The sequence below is a fragment of the Hibiscus syriacus genome, unplaced genomic scaffold, assembly GCF_006381635.1.
Source record: "Hibiscus syriacus cultivar Baekdansim isolate YM2019G1 unplaced genomic scaffold, ASM638163v2 tig00111792_pilon, whole genome shotgun sequence".
In the NCBI taxonomy this organism is placed as follows: Eukaryota; Viridiplantae; Streptophyta; class Magnoliopsida; order Malvales; family Malvaceae; genus Hibiscus; species Hibiscus syriacus.
Window position 1 is genome coordinate 1,149,231 of NW_024063179.1, and position 20,849 is coordinate 1,170,079.

Sequence of the window (20,849 nt, forward strand, 5' to 3'; positions counted from 1 at the left end):
AGTGCCGATACTTCCTTCCGTTCACTTTGAATCGAAAGTGTTGATGCTTCCTTTCGTTCTTCTTATTCACCTTCATTTCTTTCTTCTTCACTCTCTTTTACAAGGTTCCTTGACAAATTTTTTTATGGACTCTTAGCTGTGAAGCTTTCAAGTCCCATGAAACTTTGAGATAGAAGCAACAAAAGAAACAAAATGAATACAAAATTAAACTTATGTTTACACACAAATAGAATTATACTACTATGCAGAAATAACAGTGATAGCCTTGCCATTGGCACCAGTATAGAAACTGGATCTTGTTCAACATCTACCCTTCAAGCACCAACCTGACCAAAGAGCCACTTGTGTATCTCTATAAGATTTTTAATGCAACATCCAACCGTGCATCCAACATGTTCTCATAAACAATCTTTCCATCTTGAGATGCTAACACAATACCTCCAGAGCAAAAAAGGACCATGAGCGTTATGGTGAGAAGGTGCAGGGGAAGATGGACATCGTCGATGAATATCTTCAGTGGATCAACATTAACTTTAGAAGCATATTCCCCTTTTGCTGAATCCAGTACAGACACCACTAAGTGCACATCATCTTTACGACAACGCAGTAAGATAGCAGGTTCTTTCAGTCTGACCAAACTCTGAACAATGACATATTTCAAAAGATTTTTGTACATAAGGTAATCACAGCTCACATTCAAAAGTTCCTTGGATGTCGATTCTTTCATTTCATTAACCACGTCATCTTGAGCCTGAAGGACCTTGATCCTAGATACATTAAGCTGCATCGAATACTCAATCTTCTTTCGAACTTCGACTTGCTTCTCCTTCTTCTCGTACTCTAGCTTGATCTTCTTATTCTCTGCCTCCACCAACTGAAGCCTCTCAATGTTAAATTCCTCTTCAATTGAAACAAAGAACTCGTTAGCTCTCTCCTCCGTTTCTTGGCGGATAAAGCTCACCATTTGCTAGATCTGCTTGGATACATCTGAGTCATTCATTTTCGCGGGGAAGTCACTCTCTTTCGTAATGAAATCGAAAACCTTCTCCAAGAACCCAACGGGATTCACTGGATCCAAGCTGGTAGTGAACGACACCGGTTTAGCAGCGGTTGCCGCTGCCGAAGATGCCGATGGCATTTTCTCCTCCTCTTCCATGCAGCAGAAGCAAACAAAATAAAGTCAGGATCATTTGGTGAATGATACCATATTGAGAAATCAACTACTTGTGAATTTTAGAAATTGTATTCAACACTCACAATACAAGAGTTCATCACCTACTGTTATATACAGCTTACAATGCTAAGTAGTTAAGCTAACTACTGTTAACTACACTAACAACCTTAAGTAACAAACTAACCACCTCAAGAACTCAACCACCCGAACCTAGCTGAACTGAACCTCAGCTATACTTAACAACTAACTTCTAACATTCTCCTTACTTTCTCAACCTTCTTGGCAAAAAGATGAACAATTGAGTCGAAAGTGCTAATGCTTCCTTCCGTTCACTTAGAATCGAAAGTGCCGATACTTCCTTCCGTTCACTTTGAATCGAAAGTGCCGATACTTCCTTCCGTTCACTATGAATCGAAAGTGGCGACGATTCCTTTCGTTCTTCTTGAATCGAAAGTGTCGATACTTCCTTCCATTCACTTTGAATCGAAAGTGCTGATGCTTCCTTTCGTTCTTCTTATTCACCTTCATTTCTTTCTTCTTCACCCTCTTTTACAAGGTTCCTTGACAAATTTTTTTATGGACTCTTAGCTGTGAAGCTTTCAAGTCCCATGAAACTTTGAGATAGAAGCAACAAAAGAAACAAAATGAATACAAAATTAAACTTATGTTTACACACACAAAAGAATTATACTACTATGCAGAAATAACGGTGATAGCCTTGCCATTGGCACCAGTATAGAAACTGGATCTTGTTCAACATCTACCCTTCAAGCACCAACCTGACTGTTGAAAACATTTTGATATTTCGATATAACAAATTAAGATAAATGAATTTTAAGATTTTCCAAAATGATTTTCTAAGTATATTCGATATAATTATTTGAATATCAAAACATTACTCAAAATATTTCAAAAATCATTTTTAATCCTTACTTAAGTGTAAAATTAAGTTTTAATCTTAAAACAATTTCAAAATAATCTTTCAAAGTATTTCGAACCATTTCAAAGCCAAAAATTCCAGATTGCTCAGAGGGAACCGATTTCCCCCCCAAAGGGGGTACCGATTCCCCCCTTAATGGTTTAGCTCCGAGATTTCCAGAATGCTCGGAGGGAACCGATTCCCCCTGTTCAACGGTCGAAATATTTGAATCTTACACTTAGGGAACCGATTCCCTATGAGGGGGAACCGATTCCCCCCACGCTCCAAACTGTTTTATTAATTATTTTCACACTAAAACGGCTATATGATCTTCACTAATCATCCCCAACGTTCAGAAGTGATTCAAGGTGTATTTAAACAAGTTCTGAAGCCCTTGATCAATAAGAAATCATAGAGAAACAAGAGAGAAAGCATCAAACATCAAGTTTGTGCAAATCAAGCCAATTTTCCTTTCAATATTCATTTTGCTTTCAAGAACACCATTTGTGCTCATTTGTAATTATCTTTGAGTGTTCTTTTCTTGTTCTAGAATTGTGAAAACATCTTACCTTGTGAGATTTTCCTTGTAAGTTTGCAAATTTGTAATCTTCTCTTTGGGAAAAGAGTGTTCTCAAGAATTGGGGTATATTCTTGAGGGTGTTGTAAGGTTATCTCTTTGGCCTCAAAAGAAAGAACAAATTAGTGAATTTGTTGGAAAATCCTTAGTGTGGATAGCTAAGGTAGTGGACGTAGACTTTGATTGAGAAAGTCGAACCACTCTAAATCGCTGTGCAAATCTTTTCAATTTTCTGCAAAAGCTTCCACTGAATTTTTTTTAATTGCCAATTCACCCCCTCTTGGCCAATTCCGTCGATTGATTAACTCAACAATTGGTATTAGAGCCTAACTCATTTGAAGGTTTAATCACCTCTTGAGTTGATTCGGGAAGAGTTATATCGATTATCAAAGTCATCAATGGCCTCCGCTTCAAACTTCGACTCCGGTCTCGATTCGATGCCCGTCAATAAGCCTCCTTTCTTCAATGGAGCTAACTATGCCTATTGGAAGAATAGAATGATGTACTTCATTCAAGCAAGTGACATGGGAGCATGGAATGCTGTAGAAGAAGGATACATCAAACCTCTCACTCATCCAAGGTTATGGAGTGAAGGAGAGACAAGAATGTTCCAGCTCAACTCCAAAGCCATCCATATCATTTTTTGTGCTCTTGGACCAGATGAATACGGAAGAGTTTCATCGTGTACAACTGCCAAAGAAATATGGGACAAACTTCAAGTCACTCATGAAGGTACCGATGAGGTAAAGAAATCTAAAATTAGTATTCTAACGCATAGCTATGAAAATTTCAGGATGAAACCAAATGAAGATATCAAAGCTATGACGGATAGATTTTCAACGATTGTCAATGGTCTCAAATCATATGGAGAGACCATTTCAAATGAAAAGCTTATGAGGAAGTTAGTCTACTCCCTCCCAAAATCGTGGCAATCAAAGAAGACAGCAATCATCGAGTCTAAGGACTTAACGTCCTTAACTCTTGAAGAGCTAATTGGGTCACTCCTCACTCATGAAATGATGCTCGAAGATGAGATGGACCTCGACAAAATTGACGAGACACCAAAGGAGAAGGAGAAGAAGAAAAACATTGGAGTTGCTCTCAAATCCACAAAAGATGAGAGTGATTCGAATAACGATGACGATGACGATGACGAGGAAATGACATTGTTTGCCAAACGGTTCAGAAAAATGATGAGACCTTATCGAGGAAGAAAATTCAAATGAAATGAAGGCCTCAAAAATGAACCGAAAGAGAAGGACCCAATCATTTGCTATGAATGCAAAAAGCCAGGGCATGTTAAATATGATTGCCCACAATTGAAGAAAAAGGGTCAATCAAAGAATAAGTACAAGGCTCATGTGGCTACATGGAGCGATGAAGAAAGTTCCGATGAAGAGGAACAAGAAGTAGCTAACTTGTGCTTGATGGCATTTGGGGAAGATTCTAAGGTAACCTCTAACTCATCCGATTTTGATGATTTATCCTATGATGAGTTATTAGAGGAATATAATGGGTTGGCTTCGGATTATGAGAAATTATTTTTAAAATATAAAAACGATGTTTCAAAATTGAAAAATGAAAACAAACTCATATCCAAAACCAACAACGATCTTGAAAGTAAAATAAAAGATTTGCAAATCAAACTAGAAGAGTTTGAAAAGAAAAATTTAGATTTGCAAAATTTACTTTCAAAGATCAATGATGATCATCAAAAGAAAATTGATGATCTTAAAACTTCTTTTGATAAAGTTGGAACAAAACATTTTGAAAAAGGTGGAAATTCAAAATCCAACTTTGTTAGAAAAAGTTTTAGAAACTACAATCATAGAGGTCCCCAAAGAACCTCTAATGGAAAAATCGTTAGAAGTATGTGGGTTCCTAAAGAACTCATTACTACTAAAGATAAAAATATCCTACACAAATGGATACCTAAGGGGACTAGGATTTTGGAAACTAATGAATATGGACCCAAAAGAATTTGGGTACCAAAAATCAAAAATTAATCTATGTTTGTAGGGAAAGGAGCATTGCTACAAGGAATGGGAAACAAATTCAAATTCATGGTACCTTGATAGTGGATGCTCAAGACATATGACCGGATACAAAAGCCGGTTCATTGAGCTTAACGCCAAAAATGGAGGAGAAGTGACTTTTGGAGACAATTCAAAAGGTCACATTGAAGGTATTGGTACAATAGGTAATACCTCTTCCATACAAATTAAGAATGTTTTATATGTGAATGGATTAAAGCATAATCTATTGAGTATTAGTCAATTATGCGATAAAGGATTCAATGTCTTATTTGAAATTAATGGTTGTAAAGTCATTGACATTGCATCTAATCGGATTATGCTTGTTGGTCATAGAATAGGGAACATTTACATGGTGCATTTAGATTCTTTTGATATGACTAATTTATGCCTAGTTGCTAAAGATGAACATGATAGTTGGTTATGGCATAGGAGACTAGGGCATGCTAGTATGAGTGTTTTGCAATGGCTAATTCAAGGTGATTTAGTTCGAGGGTTGCCTAAGCTTAAATTTGATAATGATAAAATCTGTGATGCTTGTGCTAAAGGAAAACAAAAGCGTGTTTCTTTTAAATCCATTAATGACGTATCAACTAGTAGAGTATTACAATTGATCCATGTAGATCTTTTTGGGCCAACTAGGACTACTAGCTTGGGTGGAAAACAATATGCATTTGTCTTGGTAGATGACTATTCTAGATATACTTGGGTTCTATTTTTAAGTACTAAAGATGAAGCATTAGAACAGTTCATCACATTTTCAAAAATAATCCAAAATGAAAAGGGTTACTCTATAACTAGTGTTATGAGTGATCATGGCACTGAATTTGAAAATCTTGGATTTATTGAATTTTGTAATTCTAATGGTATTAGTCATAATTTTTCAGCACCTAGAACCCCTCAACAAAATGGAGTTGTTGAGAGGAAAAATCAAACTTTAGAAGAAATGGCTAGAACCATGCTTTGTGAAAATAATTTGCCAAAATATTTTTGGGCGGAAGCCATAAATACTGCTTGTTATGTTGTTAATCGAGTAATGATTAGGCCAATTTTAAAGAAAACTCCATATGAAATTTTCAAAAATAAAAAGCCTAACATTAGCCATTTCCATCCTTTTGGATGTAAATGTTTTGTTTTAAACAACGGTAAAGAAAACCTTGGCAAATTTGATGCTAAAAGTGATGAAACAATTTTTCTGGGTTATTCCTTAAATTCTAAAGCTTATCGAGTATTTAATAAAAGAACTTTAGTTGTAGAAGAGTCTATACATGTTGTTTTCGATGATAATCCCCTTCCAATGAAGGATTCTTGTGTGAATGATGATGTAGGTGTTATAAATACAAATGATGTTAGACATGAAGTTGGAGAACCATCATCAAAGGAAGAAACAAAAAATGAGGAAACTCATGATCCTCTTGAGAATCCAACCATTGAAGAAAGGGAAGTATCTTATCCAAGAGAGTACAACTATGTCAAGGATGGTGAAATTATAGGTGATCCATCAAAAGGGGTAACAACTCGATCTTCTCTTAGAAATATTTGTAATTATGTTGCATTTATCTCATGCATAGAGCCTAAGAATATTAAAGAAGCATTAAATGATGAACATTGGATTATGGCTATGCAAGAAGAGTTAAATCAATTTGAGAGAAGTAAAGTATGGACATTAGTTGAAAGGCCTAGTAATAAATCTACTGTAGGTACTAGATGGGTATTTAGGAATAAGGTTGATGAGAGTGGTAATATAGTGAGAAACAAGGCTAGACTTGTTGCTCAAGGGTATACTCAAGAAGAGGGCATAGACTATGATGAAACATATGCTCCCGTAGCTAGGATGGAAGCAATTAGAATGTTATTAGCATTTGCATGTTTTCATGAATTTAAATTATATCAAATGGATGTTAAAAGTGCATTTTTAAATGGTTTTATAAAAGAAGAAGTGTATGTGGAACAACCTCCAGGTTTTGAAGATTCAAAATTTCCAGATCATGTTCTTAAATTGACAAAAGCTCTTTATGGTTTAAAACAAGCTCCTAGAGCTTGATATGAAAGATTGTCAAATTTTTTAATTGAAAAAGGTTTTTCAAAAGGAAAGGTTGACACTACATTGTTTTTAAAGCATAAAGGTAAAGATTTATTAGTAGTTCAAATTTATGTTGATGATATAATATTTGGTTCTACTAATGATGTTCTTTGCCAAGAATTTTCTAAGCTAATGCAAAGTGAGTTTGAGATGAGCATAATGGGGGAGCTCTCATTTTTCTTGGGACTCCAAATCAAGCAAAGAAAAGATGGCATCTTCATTAATCAAGCTAAGTACGTTAAAGATATGCTCAAGAAGTTTGGATTAGAAAATGGGAAACCTCATGACACTCCAATGAGCTCTTCAACAAAGCTTGGCTTAGATGAAGGAGGTAAATGTGTAGATGTTAAATTATATAGGTCAATGATTGGCTCTTTGCTTTATCTAACTGCAAGTAGATCGAACATTATGTTTAGTGTTTGTTTATGTGCTAGATTTCAATCATGTCCTAAGGAATCACATTTACTAGCTGTTAAGAGAATCTTTAGATACCTTAAGGACACTCCTAGTTTAGGACTTTGGTATCCTAGAGACTCTAGCTTTAGCTTGCATGCTTTTTCTGATGCGGATTATGGAGGATGTAAAATAGATAGGAAAAGCACCTCCGGTACTTGCCAATTCCTTGGAAATATGTTGATTTCTTGATTTTCAAAGAAACAAAATTGTGTTGCATTATCTACCACTGAAGCGGAATATATTTCAGCCGGTAGTTGTTGTGCACAAGTTTTATGGATGAAACAACAACTTTTTGATTATGGAATTGAAGTAGGTACTATTCCTATCAAGTGTGACAATACTAGTGCTATTTGTCTCACTAAAAATCCCATCCAACACTCTAGAACTAAACACATTGAAATTAGACATCACTTCATTAGAGACCATGTCACTAAGGAAGATGTAATTCTAGAATTTGTTGATACTTTGCATCAATTAGCAGATATTTTTACAAAACCCTTAAATAAGGAAAGGTTTTGGACACTTAGGAGAGAATTAGGTTTAACTGACCTATCTTCACTTAGTGTTTAAAATAATTCAGCACTTTTAATAAATACTGAAAAATGCTCATAATAGTAATTTTTGATTGCATTCATTGCTATTAGTTAGGGGGAGTTTATGATTCTTGATGGAAAAATTAACTTTATGTTCAAATATTGATTAAAGATTAATTTAATTGTTTGAACATAATTATTTTTCAATATATGAGTTGCCTATACCACTAGAGAAGATTAATTTAGCATTTTATGTACTTAAAAGTCGGATTTTAGCATTTTGGTGCAGAGGGAATCGATCCCCCTATGAGGGAACCGATTCCCCCTTTGAAGGGGAACCAATTCCCCCCATAGGGGAATCGATACCCCCCTGGGGTTCTGTTAAAATCGGGCAAGAACACCCCAAAACCCCAAAACCTATTCCGCTGTTTCTCACCCTCAAACTCTCAAATCTCCATTCTTGCCTCAAATAATTGATTTTAATCGGAAATCACTTCAAATATCATCTCTTAAACTTGCAATCATCATTAAAATCGTGCAAACAACATCTAAATCCCCTCAATCTTCATCTTTCAAGGTAAATTTTTCTAAACTCTCTATTTCATTGATTTTGAACATAGGATTAGTTTTAATTAGTTCTAGGTTGAAATAGTGATCGGGCATTGATTGTTTAGTGATTAGAAACTAGATGTTACAACTAATTTCATCAAAAACACAAGAATTTTCCAAAAATTTTAAATTTTCGAAATTAAAAAAATTTTTGTTGTTTTTCAAATTATTGTGTTTTGATTAAATTATGTTGTTGTTATGAAAACTATACATATATTGTTTCTCAAAACCATATTTTTCAAAAGTTTTTCAAAAACTTTGCCCATTAGGATTGATTTAGAGAACCTTGAAATATTGAGGACTCAATTGAGTTTTGGGATTAATTAAATTGCATACATTTGTTTTTAAAATTGCAGGTTATCCAATCTATTCCGATTTCCTTCACTATATCTAATCCTAAACGTGCTAGGTCTTCATCTAGTCGTTCACACCGTCAACCAAATCCACCTCCAAATCCTCCACCTATTCCAATTTCTAATCCTAATCCTATTGATCCTAATTTGACTATCCAAAATTCATGTTTCAATCATCCTGGTCCTAGAAATCATCGTTTTTGGTATTATCAATATTTCGACTCTTACAAAATCCGAAAAGAACGTATTCCTTCTCGTCAAGCTATGTTAGCTATCAATTTTAAATATCTTCCTCTTTTACAAGAGTGGAAATTTGATAAACTCTTTGACCTTAAACCCATCGTTTACCACTTGTTCGTATTTTCTATTCTAATGCCGTTTGTGTTAAAGACCAAACTGAAACCGAAACCATAGGAATTCGTTCCTACCTTCTAGGACAATTCTTATATATTGACTCGGCTTACATAGCCAATACATTCGGATTAGATAATGAAGGGATTTCAAATGAAAAGCAGGTTTTAGGATCTCGTTATAAAAGAAGGGATAGTGCAAGTGTCCTAGACCTTCATGAACGTTTTCTTCATCTAATGATTTCTTGGTGGTTTCGACCATCTGGAGGTCGTTATTCTACTCTTAGAGCCTTAGATCTTTGGTGGTAAAATTGTTTCGAAAACAATATTAAAATCAACCTACCTCAGATTATTTTTGCTCAAATTGTTGAAACCGTAAATCTTGTTCCTAATAAAAAACTTTGTTCATCTCTTGTTTACGGTTGTATTTTGAGTAATCTGTTTTCCAATGCTGGACTTAGAGTCGGTCTATATGTCGTTTTTCCTCTTAAGAAACAAATTAACCTTCTTTCCTTAACGAGAGCAGGATGGATTAAGGATAAGGAAATCGGGGAATGGGTTCGATCTTCTGCAACTACTCCGGGAGCTAGTTCTTCACAAGCTCCACCCGAAGCTGACGAAGATCTCGAGCTTGAGCAATTAATGCGAGACATCGATGAAGCTGAAGATGAACCTGAGCTGCCCGAAGAGCAAGTACAACAATCGACTCAAATGCCTCCATATTTTCAATCTTTTATGGAGACATTTGATTACCGATATGCGACCATGGATTCGCGCTTTAATTCTATAGAGTCCCATTTATCCACAATGGGAGCTCAACAATTAGAAATTCTTCGGCAAATGCGTGCAAATAATGAAGCAACCAACGCACGTATTAATGACCTCACTAACGAAATGGCCGCTATGCGAGCTCGTTTTCCTCCTCCTGATCCGGATATGTGATTAAATGTTTTACTTTGTTTTCCAAACTTATTGTTTTAACATTTTGAATATTTTGGAATGTTTGAATTTATGAATGGTGTGAACTTATATGTTTGGTGTGATTTATTCATTATTGCATCATTTACATCATTATTAGCAATATGACCAATTTTACCATATCACATTGTTTATGAATATTGATTATGGAACTAATGGCTAACGGTTCTCTTGATTGTGATCTTAGCAGCTTATGCATACATATACCTAATCAATTGGCTAAATATTTTTCACGTTTATTTGAATCTTTTTGATTTAACAAAAAGGGGGAGAAGTGTGTGTTTTAAGTGTGTTTTTAAAATGATAAATGGGAGAAGTGTTAAAGTAAGGGGGAGTAATTTCAAAACTTGATTTCAAAATCTTAAAATTACTAAAATGTTTTGTTATATCAAAAAGGGGGAGATTATTGAAAACATTTTGATATTTCGATATAACAAATTAAGATAAATGAATTTTAAGATTTTCCAAAATGATTTTCTAAGTATATTCGATATAATTATTCGAATATCAAAATATTTCAAAAATCATTTTTAATCCTTACTTAAGTGTAAAATTAAGTTTTAATCTTAAAACAATTTCAAAATAATCTTTCAAAGTATTTCGAACCATTTCAAAGCCAAAAATTCCAGATTGCTCAGAGGGAACCGATTCCCCCCCAAAGGGGGTACCGATTCCCCCCTTAATGGTTTAGCTCCGAGATTTCCAGAATGCTCGGAGGGAATCGATTCCCCCATAGGGGGTACCGATTCCCCCCTGTTCAACGGTCGAAATATTTGAATCTTACACTTAGGGAACCGATTCCCTATGAGGCACGCTCCAAACTGTTTTATTAATTGTTTTCACACTAAAACGGCTATATGATCTTCATTAATCATCCCCAACGTTCAGAAGTGATTCAAGGTGTATTTAAACAAGTTCTGAAGCCCTTGATCAATAAGAAATCATAGAGAAACAAGAGAGAAAGCATCAAACATCAAGTTTGTGCAAATCAAGCCAATTTTCCTTTCAATATTCATTTTGCTTTCAAGGACACCATTTGTGCTCATTTATAATTATCTTTGAGTGTTATTTTCTTGTTCTAGAATTGTGCAAACATATTACCTTGTGAGGTTTTCCTTGTAAGTTTGCAAATTTGTAATCTTCTCTTTGGGAAAAGAGTGTTCTCAAGAATTGGGGTATATTCTTGAGGGTGTTGTAAGGTTATCTCTTTGGCCTCAAAAGAAAGAACAAATTAGTGAATTTGTTGGAAAATCCTTAGTGTGGATAGCTAAGGTAGTGGACGTAGACTTTGATTGAGAAAGTCGAACCACTCTAAATCGCTGTGCAAATCTTTTCAATTTTCTGCAAAAGCTTCCACTGAATTTTTTTTATTGCCAATTCACCCCCCTCTTGGCCAATTCTGTCGATCGATTAACTCAACACTGACCAAAGAGCCACTTGCATATCTCTATATGCTTTTTAATGAACGCAACATCCAATCGTGCATCCAAGGTGTTCTCACAAACAATCTTTCCATATTGAGATGCCAGCACAATACCTCCAGAGCAAAAAAAGACCATGAGCGTTGTGGTGAGAGGGTGCAGGGGAAGATGGACATCATCGATGAATATTTTCGGTGGATCAACATTAACTTTAGAAGCATATTCCCCTTTTGTTAAATCCAGTACAGACACCATTAAGTGCACATCATCTTTGCGACAACGCAGTAAGATAGCAGGTTCTTTCAGTCTGACTAAACTCTGAACAATGACATCTTTCAAAAGATTTTTGTACACACGGTGATCACGACTCACATTCAAAAGTTCCTTGGATGCCGATTTTTTCATTTCATTAACCACATCATCTTGAGCCTGAAGGACCTTGATCCTAGATGCATTAAGCTGTATCGAATACTCAATCTTCTTTCGAACTTCAACTTGCTTCTCCTTCTTCTCGTACTCTAGCATGATCTTCTTCTTCTCTGCCTCTACCAACTGAAGCTTCTCAATGTTAAATTCCTCTTCAGTTGAAACAAAAATCTCGTTAGCTCTCTCCTCCGCTTCTTGGCGGATGAAGCTCACCATTTGCTGGATCTGCTTGGATACATCTGAGTCGTTCATTTTCGTGGGGAAGTCACTCTCTTTTGTAATGAAATCGAAAACCTTCTCCATGAACCCAACGGGATTCGCTGGATCCAAGCTGGTAGTGAACGATATCGGTTTAGCAGCGGTTGCCACTGCCGAAGATGCCGATGGCATTTTCTCCTCCTCTTCCATACAGCGGAAGAAAACAAAATAAAGTCAGGATCATTTGGCGAATGATACCATATTGAGAAATCAACTACTTGTGAATTTTAGAAATTGTATTCAACACTCACAATACAAGAGTTCATCACCTGCTGTTATATACAGCTTACAATGCTAAGTAGTTAAGCTAACTACTGTTAACTACACTAACAACCTTATGTAACAAACTAACCACCTCAAGAACTCAACCACCCGAACCTAACTATACTGAACCTCAGCTATACTTTACAACTAACTTCTAACATTCTACCTACTTTCTCAACCTTCTTGACAAAAAGATGAACAATTGAGTCGAAAGTGCTGATGCTTCCTTCCGTTCACTTTGAATCGAATGTGTCGATACTTCCTTCCGTTCACTTTGAATCGAAAGTGCCGATACTTTCTTCCGTTCACTATGAATCGAAAGTGGCGACGCTTCCTTTCGTTCTTCTTGAATCGAAAGTGCCGATGCTTCCTTTCGTTCACTTTGAATCGAAAGTGCTGATGCTTCCTTTCGTTCTTCTTATTCAACTTCATTTCTTTCTTCTTCACCCTCTTTTACAAGGTTCCTTGAGAAATTTTTTTATGGACTCTTAGCTGTGAAGCTTTCAAGTCCCATGAAACTTTGAGATAGAAGCAACAAAATAAACAAAATCAATGCAAAATTAAACTTATGTTTACACACACAAAAGAATTATACTACTATGCAGAAATAACGGTGATAGCCTTGCCATTGGCACCAGTATAAAAACTGGATCTTGTTCAACATCTACCCTTCAAGCACCAACCTGACCAAAGAGCCACTTGCGTATCTCTATAAGCTTTTTATTGAACGTAACATCCAACAGGGCATCCAAGGTGTTCTCACAAACAATATTTCCATCTTGAGATGCTAGCACAATACCTCCAAAGCAAAAAAAGACCATGAGCGTTGTGGTGAGAAGGTGCAGGGGAAGATGGACATCGTCGATGAATATCTTCGGTGGATCAACATTAACTTTAGAAGCATATTCCCATTTTGCTGAATCCAGTACAGACACCACTAAGTGCACATCATCTTTGCTACAACGCAATAAGATAGCAGGTTCTTTCAGTCTTACCAAACTCTGAACAATGACATCTCTCAAAAGATTTTTGTACACACACTGATCACGGCTCACATTCAGAAGTTCCTTGGATGCCGATTCTTTCATTTCATTAACCACATCATCTTGAGCCTGAAGGACCTTGATCTTAGATGCATTAAGCTGCATCGAATACTCAATCTTCTTTCGAACTTCGACTTGCTTCTCGTACTCTAGCATGATCTTATTCTTCTCTGCCTCCACCAACTGAAGCTTCTCAATGTTAAATTCCTCTTCAGTTGAAACAAAGATCTCGTTAGCTCTCTCCTCCACTTCTTGGCGGATGAAGCTCACCATTTGCTGGATCTGCTTGGATACATCTGAGTCGTTCATTTTCGCGGGGAAGTCACTCTCTTCCGTAATGAAATTGAAAACCTTCTTCAAGAACCCAACGGGATTCGCTAGATCCAAGCTGGTAGTGAACGACACCGGTTTAGCAACGGTTGCCGCTGTCGAAAATGCCGATGACATTTTCTCCTCCTCTTCCATGCAACGGAAGAAAACAAAATAAAGTCAGGATCATTTGGCGAATGATACCATATTGAGAAATCAACTACTTGTGAATTTTAGAAATTGTATTCAACACTCACAATACAAGAGTTCATCACCTGCTGTTATATACAGCTTACAATGCTAAGTAGTTAAGCTAACTACTGTTAACTACACTAACAACCTTAAGTAACAAACTAACCACCTCAAGAACTCAACCACCCGAACCTAGATGAATTAAACCTCAACTATACTTAACAACTAACTTCTAACATGCCCACTGTTCCAGCCTTGATTCCATAACAAAAAATGTAATTTTCAGGCCTTTTAAGCACATTTTACCGAAGTCATTGTCCTGCACAGAAATCATGTAAAAATGCTCAAATCAATAATAATAGTGAACAATCAAGGAGTATTTAAGCATAAAATGTTGCACAAAATAAACACTAGTAATTTATTACATAGATTCAATAGTAAAAAAAGAGTATTATTCTTTTTATATATTTTATATTTAAACAGTAATAACTAAAAATTGTAATATATTTACAATTATTTTAAAATATTTTAAATACCTAATACCTTATAATTATTGTACTATTAAAAAAATTATTGATGAATTTGAAACATTCAATGCAAATATTTTTCATGTTTATTAGTGAAAATGATTTCTAATCTAAAAGTTTTTGAAAAGAAAAGGAATCAGACATTTGATTGGGATGTTGGAACATCAAAATCAGTGGTCGGAAGCTGTGAAAAACAGAATCCAAATCGAAAACTGGCCGTCCATTAGCGCTATCAATGGGTTTGGCCAGCACCGCCACGTCACTTCTGCTTCTATGGCAACAAAAGATTCCCGTACTATGTGGAAAAGACCGTATTAATAATTATGATTTTATGTATGAATTTCTTATTATATTGTTCATTCATGACAAAATATTTTCTTAGTACGATGACATTTGTTTAGGGAGAGATACTATTTCACTATTACCAATCGAGTAACAGATATTTAATATATTTGTATCTAATGTTTTTTCATAAAGTGATGAGAAAATGTATAACTTGTACAAATCTTTCCAGTTTGTAATTCGATCTGATACATTAGTTCACAAAGATTTTTATTCGATTGCAAATATTTCAGGAATACCTCTAACGGGACAAATAGTCAATTTTGAAAGGGCACTAGCAAAACCATGGTTTTCATAGCTTACAATCTTAAATGTAAAGGTTAATTATATCATACAAAATTCTGACTAAAAATTTTAAATTATTTTTAAATAGTTTTTAAAATTTTATAATTGAATCTTTAAAATATTAGAGTAAAGTACACAAATAATTCATTGATTATAGGGTGTTCTTTTATTGGGTTTATTGATTATTAAAAGTTACAAAATGATCCTCTGACTATGGAACATTGCTTTGTTGAATCCTCTAACTATCAAAAGTTACAAAATGATCCTCCGACTATTCATATGTTCCAAACATGTCATTTCCTATTAAAAAATTGACAACCGTCTGAGCTTAACCTATTGACTGAGATAGAAAAAATCAATGTCTAGTGACACCGTCGTTGCTTTTAAGCACTTGTTCGACTATATAATGTTTCAAGAATTGTACCAAAAACATAATATAAATAGAGACTCGATCCATAAAACGCAACTCAAACAATTCTAGGATTAGATTTTATCATATCTAGTGAGCAAGTTAACGTCCAGCTCAAATAATCGTCAATTTTTTAATGAAAAAGGACGAGTTTGAAATATATGAATAGTCGGTGACTATTTTGCAACTTTTAATGGTTAAGGGACTTAAAAAAGCAATGCCTTATAATAAGAGGATCCTTTTATAACTTTTAATAGTCAGAGGACTTAACAAAGCATCACCCTCTAGGGACCATTTGTGTACTTTACCCAAAATATTAATATGTATCAATAATTTCTCATTAATCTAACATTATCCAAAGTTTTAAATGTTAACTCGAATTTGATAATTAAAAATATTTAAAATAAATTAATCAAAATATAAACACACACATACATATTACAAAAGTCCAAATGCATACATTTTGTTAAGTTAATCGATTGACAGAATCGACCAAGAGGGGGGTGAATTGGCAATTAAAATTTTGGTGGAAGCTTTTGCAGAAAATTGAAAGAAATTGCACAGCGATTTAGAGTGGTTTGACTTTCTCAACCAAAGTCTACGTCCACTACCTTAGCTATCCACACTAAGGATTTTCCACAAATTAACTAATTTGTCTTTCTTTTGAGGACAAAGAGTAACCTTACAAACCCTCAAGAATTATACCACAAATTCTTGAGAACACTCTCTCCCAAAGAGAACAATACAAATTTGCAAACTTAAAATGAAATCCTCACAAGGTAGATTGTTTGCACAATTCTAGAACAAAGAAAAGAACACTCAAAAAATGAATACAATTGAGCACAATAAATGTTCTTGAAAGCAAAATGATTATTGAATGAAAAATAGGCTTGAAATGCTCAAACTTGAGGTTTGATGCTTTCTCTTTGATTCTCTCTTGATTCCAGTTGCTTGATGTTTCTTGTTATTGATCAATGGCTTCTAAGCTTGCTTAAATACACCTTGAATCACTTCTGAACGTTGGGGATGAATAGTGGAGTCAATATAGCCGTTTAAGTGTGAAAACAATTAATTAAAAACAATTGGGAGTGTCAGTGCATCGATGCATACCCATGGTGCATCGGTGCATCAGTGTAAAATTCAAATATTTTAACCGTTGGACCCTTAGTGCATCGGTGCACTAAGAGTGCATCGATGCATCAAGTGCATTCGATGTTTCAAAAATAGCCAGAGTGCATCGATGCATGACTGGTGCATCGATGCATCAAATGCATTCGATATTTTCATAAAATCCTTAGTGCATCAGTGCATGGTATGTGCATCGATGCATGAAATGCATTCGATGTTCAATTTAATTCATGGCGCATCGATGCATGGATTGGTGCATCGATGCATCACTCTGAAAAAATTGATTTTAGGCTTGATTTTTGGTTCAAAATACTTTGTGAAAATTGTTTCAAAAAATATATTAAGTATAAAACACAATTTTACACATTTAGTAAGGTTTGAAATTGATCTTAAAAGACTTGGAGTAATAATTTGATATTCAATTAATTGAATCGAATATATTTAAAAAACATTTGTAAAATCTTAAAATTTATTTAAACTAATTTGTTATATCGAAATACAAAAATGTTTTCAACAATCTCCCCCTTTTTGATATAACAAAATATTTGTGTTATTTTAAGATTTTCTAAAAATTTGAAATCAATTTCAATTTAGAAAAATTACTCCCCCTTACTATAACACTTCTCCCTTTTAACACTTAACATTTCTCCCCCTTTTTGTTAAATCAAAAAGACTTAAAATCGATTTGAACAAGGTTTTGAAAAACATAGCCAATTGATTATATATATATATATATATATATAGCTTAAGTTCTAAGATCACAATCAAAAGAGAGTTAGCCATTAGTTTCATAATCAATATTCATAATAAAAATGTGAAATGGTAAATTGGTCATATTGCAACTAAAAAATAAATGATGCATATGTTGTAATAAACCAAAATATATATAAAATATCAAACAGTTATCCAACGATCAAAGAAAGATAATCCAAAATGTTTTAATAATTCAAGATCAACCCAAAAACAATGAAAGATAAGTCTATTCATCCATTGAAGGATCGGGAGGAGGAGGGTAACGAGCTCTCATCTCAAGCGAGAGTGTATCCAAACGATCATTCATATCTTGTTGTCGAGCTCCCAAGATAGAGAGATGAGACTCAATGAATGTGAAGCGCGAATCCATGGATGCATACCGTAAATCAAATGTCTCAAAAAACGAACGAAAATACGAAGGCATTTGTTCTTCTTGTGGAGCAGGTTCCGGTGCAGGCTCGTCATCAGGTACGTGATCATCGATGTCTTGCATAAGTTGTTGAAATTCAGGATCATCGTCATCAGTCGGAGCTGGAGGAGGAGGATCACGAGAGGAGCTAGGAGCAGCTCGTGAGGAACTAGCTCCCGGAGTTTGCTTTCCGGGTCTAAAAACCCATTGACTGGTAACCTTGTCTTGTTTCCAATCCGCTTTCTTCAAGGATGTGAGATTAATTTGATTTTGAAGTGGGATATGATTGTCAAGAGAACGTCTAGACCAAGTTTGATAAAGAGGTTACTAAGAAGACATCCATAAATCAATGTTTCAACATGTTTTGAAGGAACAATGTTTATGATGTCCACTAGTTGACTGAATATAATATGGGGCAGATTTATTTTGATTTTATTTTTAATACAATATATCCACCATAAATCCCTAGCATGGGGAGTGGAGTACCTACCTCCGGATGGTCTAAACCACCAAGAGATCATCAAATGGAGAAAACGATCGTGATGAGATCGTAGAGTACTAACACTTGAGTTTGGAACATAGGGATATTCCACATTTTCACTTTCATTATATACACCATTATCATCTAACCCAAATCGGAAAGCTATAGTCTCGGGGTCAATATTAATATATTGGCCTAAAAGATAGGATCTAATAGCTATAGTTCCACATTGAGTTTCATTTTGAATACACACCGCATTGGAATAGAAAATGCGGACCAATTGTTGATAGACGATAGGTTTAAGCTTAAACAATTTATCAAACTTCCAAGCTTTAAGAATCGGAAGGTATTCGAAATCAATGTCAACCATAGCTTGAAGCGAAGGAATACGCTCTTCACGGATTCTATAAGTTTGGAAAGAGTTTCTGTACCTAGAGTACAATTCGTCTCTACGACGCTCAGGCATGTTAAAACAAGATACTAATAGAGATGAAGGTGGAGGAGGAACGAGATTAGGAGGTTGAGGAACGGGAGGACGGTTTTGGTTTGATCGACTCGAAGATAACCTAGGTCTTTTAGGATTTGACATGATTAAAGGAAATTGGAATAAGGAATATCACCTGCAATTTGAAACACATGTATGCATAATCAATCCCAAAACTCAAATGAGTCCTCAATAATTCAAGGTTCTCTAAACCATATCCTAATGGGCATGTTTTGAAAACTTTTTAATAATATTATAATATAGTTTTCATGAAAACAACAAAATTAAATCAAAAATAATTTTCGATTTTTTTTAAATTTCGAAATTCAAAGAAAAATCTTGAAAAATTGTTTGTTTTTGACGAAATTGGTAGTAAAATCTAGTTTAGAACCAACAAACAGTCAATGCCCGATATAATGTTCATCCTAGAACTAATCAAAACTATTTCTAAAATCAAAAATCAATAAAATAGAGTTTTTTGAAATATTACCTTGAAAATTCGGATTGAGAGAGATGAGGAGTTGTTTTGCACGATTGAATGATATAAACAGGTTTGAAAGTTGAAAAACTTGAAGATTCCGACGAAAAATCGTTGATTTTGAGCAAGAATGGAGATTTTTAGAGTAAGAGGGACGAACGGCTAGAGAGGATAGTTTTTAGGGTTTGAGATAAATGAGAAAAATAAGCTTTTAAAACCTCAAAACCTGACGGATGCATTGATGCATGACCATGTGCATCAATGCACATTCAAGACGTGTATCAGTGCATCAACATGATGAATCGATGCACATTCAAAGGAATGCATCGATGCACTAAGCACAGAAATGACAAAAATACTCAAAATGCTAAATTAATTTTCTCTAGTGGTATTGGCAACTCATATATTGAAAATTAATCACATTCAAACAATCAAATTAATCTTTAAACTATATTTGAACATAAAATTAATTTTCATCAAGAATCATAAACTCCCCCTAACTAATAGCAATGAATGCAATAAAAAATTAAGCATTTTTCATTTAGTCTTAAAATTGCTAAAATTATTTTAAACACTAACTGAAGATAGGTTGGTCAAACCTAATTCTCTCCTAAGTGTCCAAAATCTTTCCTTGTTTAAAGGTTTTGTAAAGATATCCGCTAATTGGTGCAAAGTATCAACAAATTCTAGAACTACATCTTCCTTAGTGACATGGTCTCTAATGAAGTGATGTCTTATTTCAATGTGCTTAGTTCTAGAGTGTTGGATGGGATTTTTAGTGAGACGAATAGCACTAATATTGTCACACTTGATAGGAATGGTACCTACTTCAATTCCATAATCAAAAAGTTGTTGTTTCATCCATAAAACTTGTGCACAACAACTACCAGCTGAAATATATTCGGCTTCAGTGGTAGATAATGCAACACAATTTTGTTTCTTTGAAAACCAAGAAATCAACATATTTTCAAGGAATTGGCAAGTACCGGAGGTGCTTTTCCTACCTAATTTGCATCCTCCATAATCCGCATCAGAAAAGGCATGCAAGCTAAAGCTAGAGTCTCTAAGATACCAAAGTCCTAAACTAGGAGTGTCCTTAAGGTATCTAAAGATTCTCTTAACAGCTAGTAAATGTGATTCCTTAGGACATGATTGAAATCTAGCATATAAGCAAACACTAAACATAATGTCCGGTCTACTTGCAGTTACATAAAGCAATGAGCTAATCATTGACCTATATAATTTAACATCTACACATTTACCTCATTCATCTAAGTCAAGCTTTGTTGAAGAGCTCATTGGAGTGTCGTGAGGTTTACCATTTTCCAGTCCAAACTTCTTGAGCATATCTTTGACATATTTAGCTTGATTGATGAAGATGCCATCTTTTCTTTGCTTGATTTGGAGTCCCAAGAAAAATGAGAGCTCCCCCATCATGCTCATCTCAAACTCACTTTGCAAAATTCTTGGCAAAGAACATCATTAGTAGAACCAAATATTATATCATCAACATAAATTTGAACTACTAATAAATCTTTACTTTTGTGCTTCAAAAACAATGTAACCTTCCCTTTT

The 20,849-nt window shown here is 34.7% G+C and overlaps 1 protein-coding gene and 2 pseudogenes across 1 annotated transcript; all 3 read right to left on the bottom strand.

Annotated features, from left to right (window-relative positions):
* Positions 1 to 352: 352 nt before the first annotated feature.
* On the bottom strand, positions 353 to 1,000 carry LOC120170742 (annotated as a pseudogene).
* A 10,480-nt stretch (positions 1,001 to 11,480) lies between these two features.
* Positions 11,481 to 12,169, bottom strand: LOC120170772 (annotated as a pseudogene).
* Positions 12,170 to 13,105: 936 nt separating this feature from the next.
* On the bottom strand, positions 13,106 to 13,792 carry LOC120170745 (V-type proton ATPase subunit E-like). The gene has a single exon (XM_039178626.1). The coding sequence runs from the start codon at positions 13,784 to 13,786 to the stop codon at positions 13,106 to 13,108; it is 681 nt and encodes a 226-aa protein (XP_039034557.1). The 5' UTR covers positions 13,787 to 13,792.
* Positions 13,793 to 20,849: the final 7,057 nt, after the last annotated feature.

Coding starts and splice junctions, on each gene's coding strand:
- LOC120170745 (XM_039178626.1), bottom strand. CDS start 13,786: ATGAACGACTCAGATGTATCCAAGCAGATCCAGCAAATGGTGAGCTTC.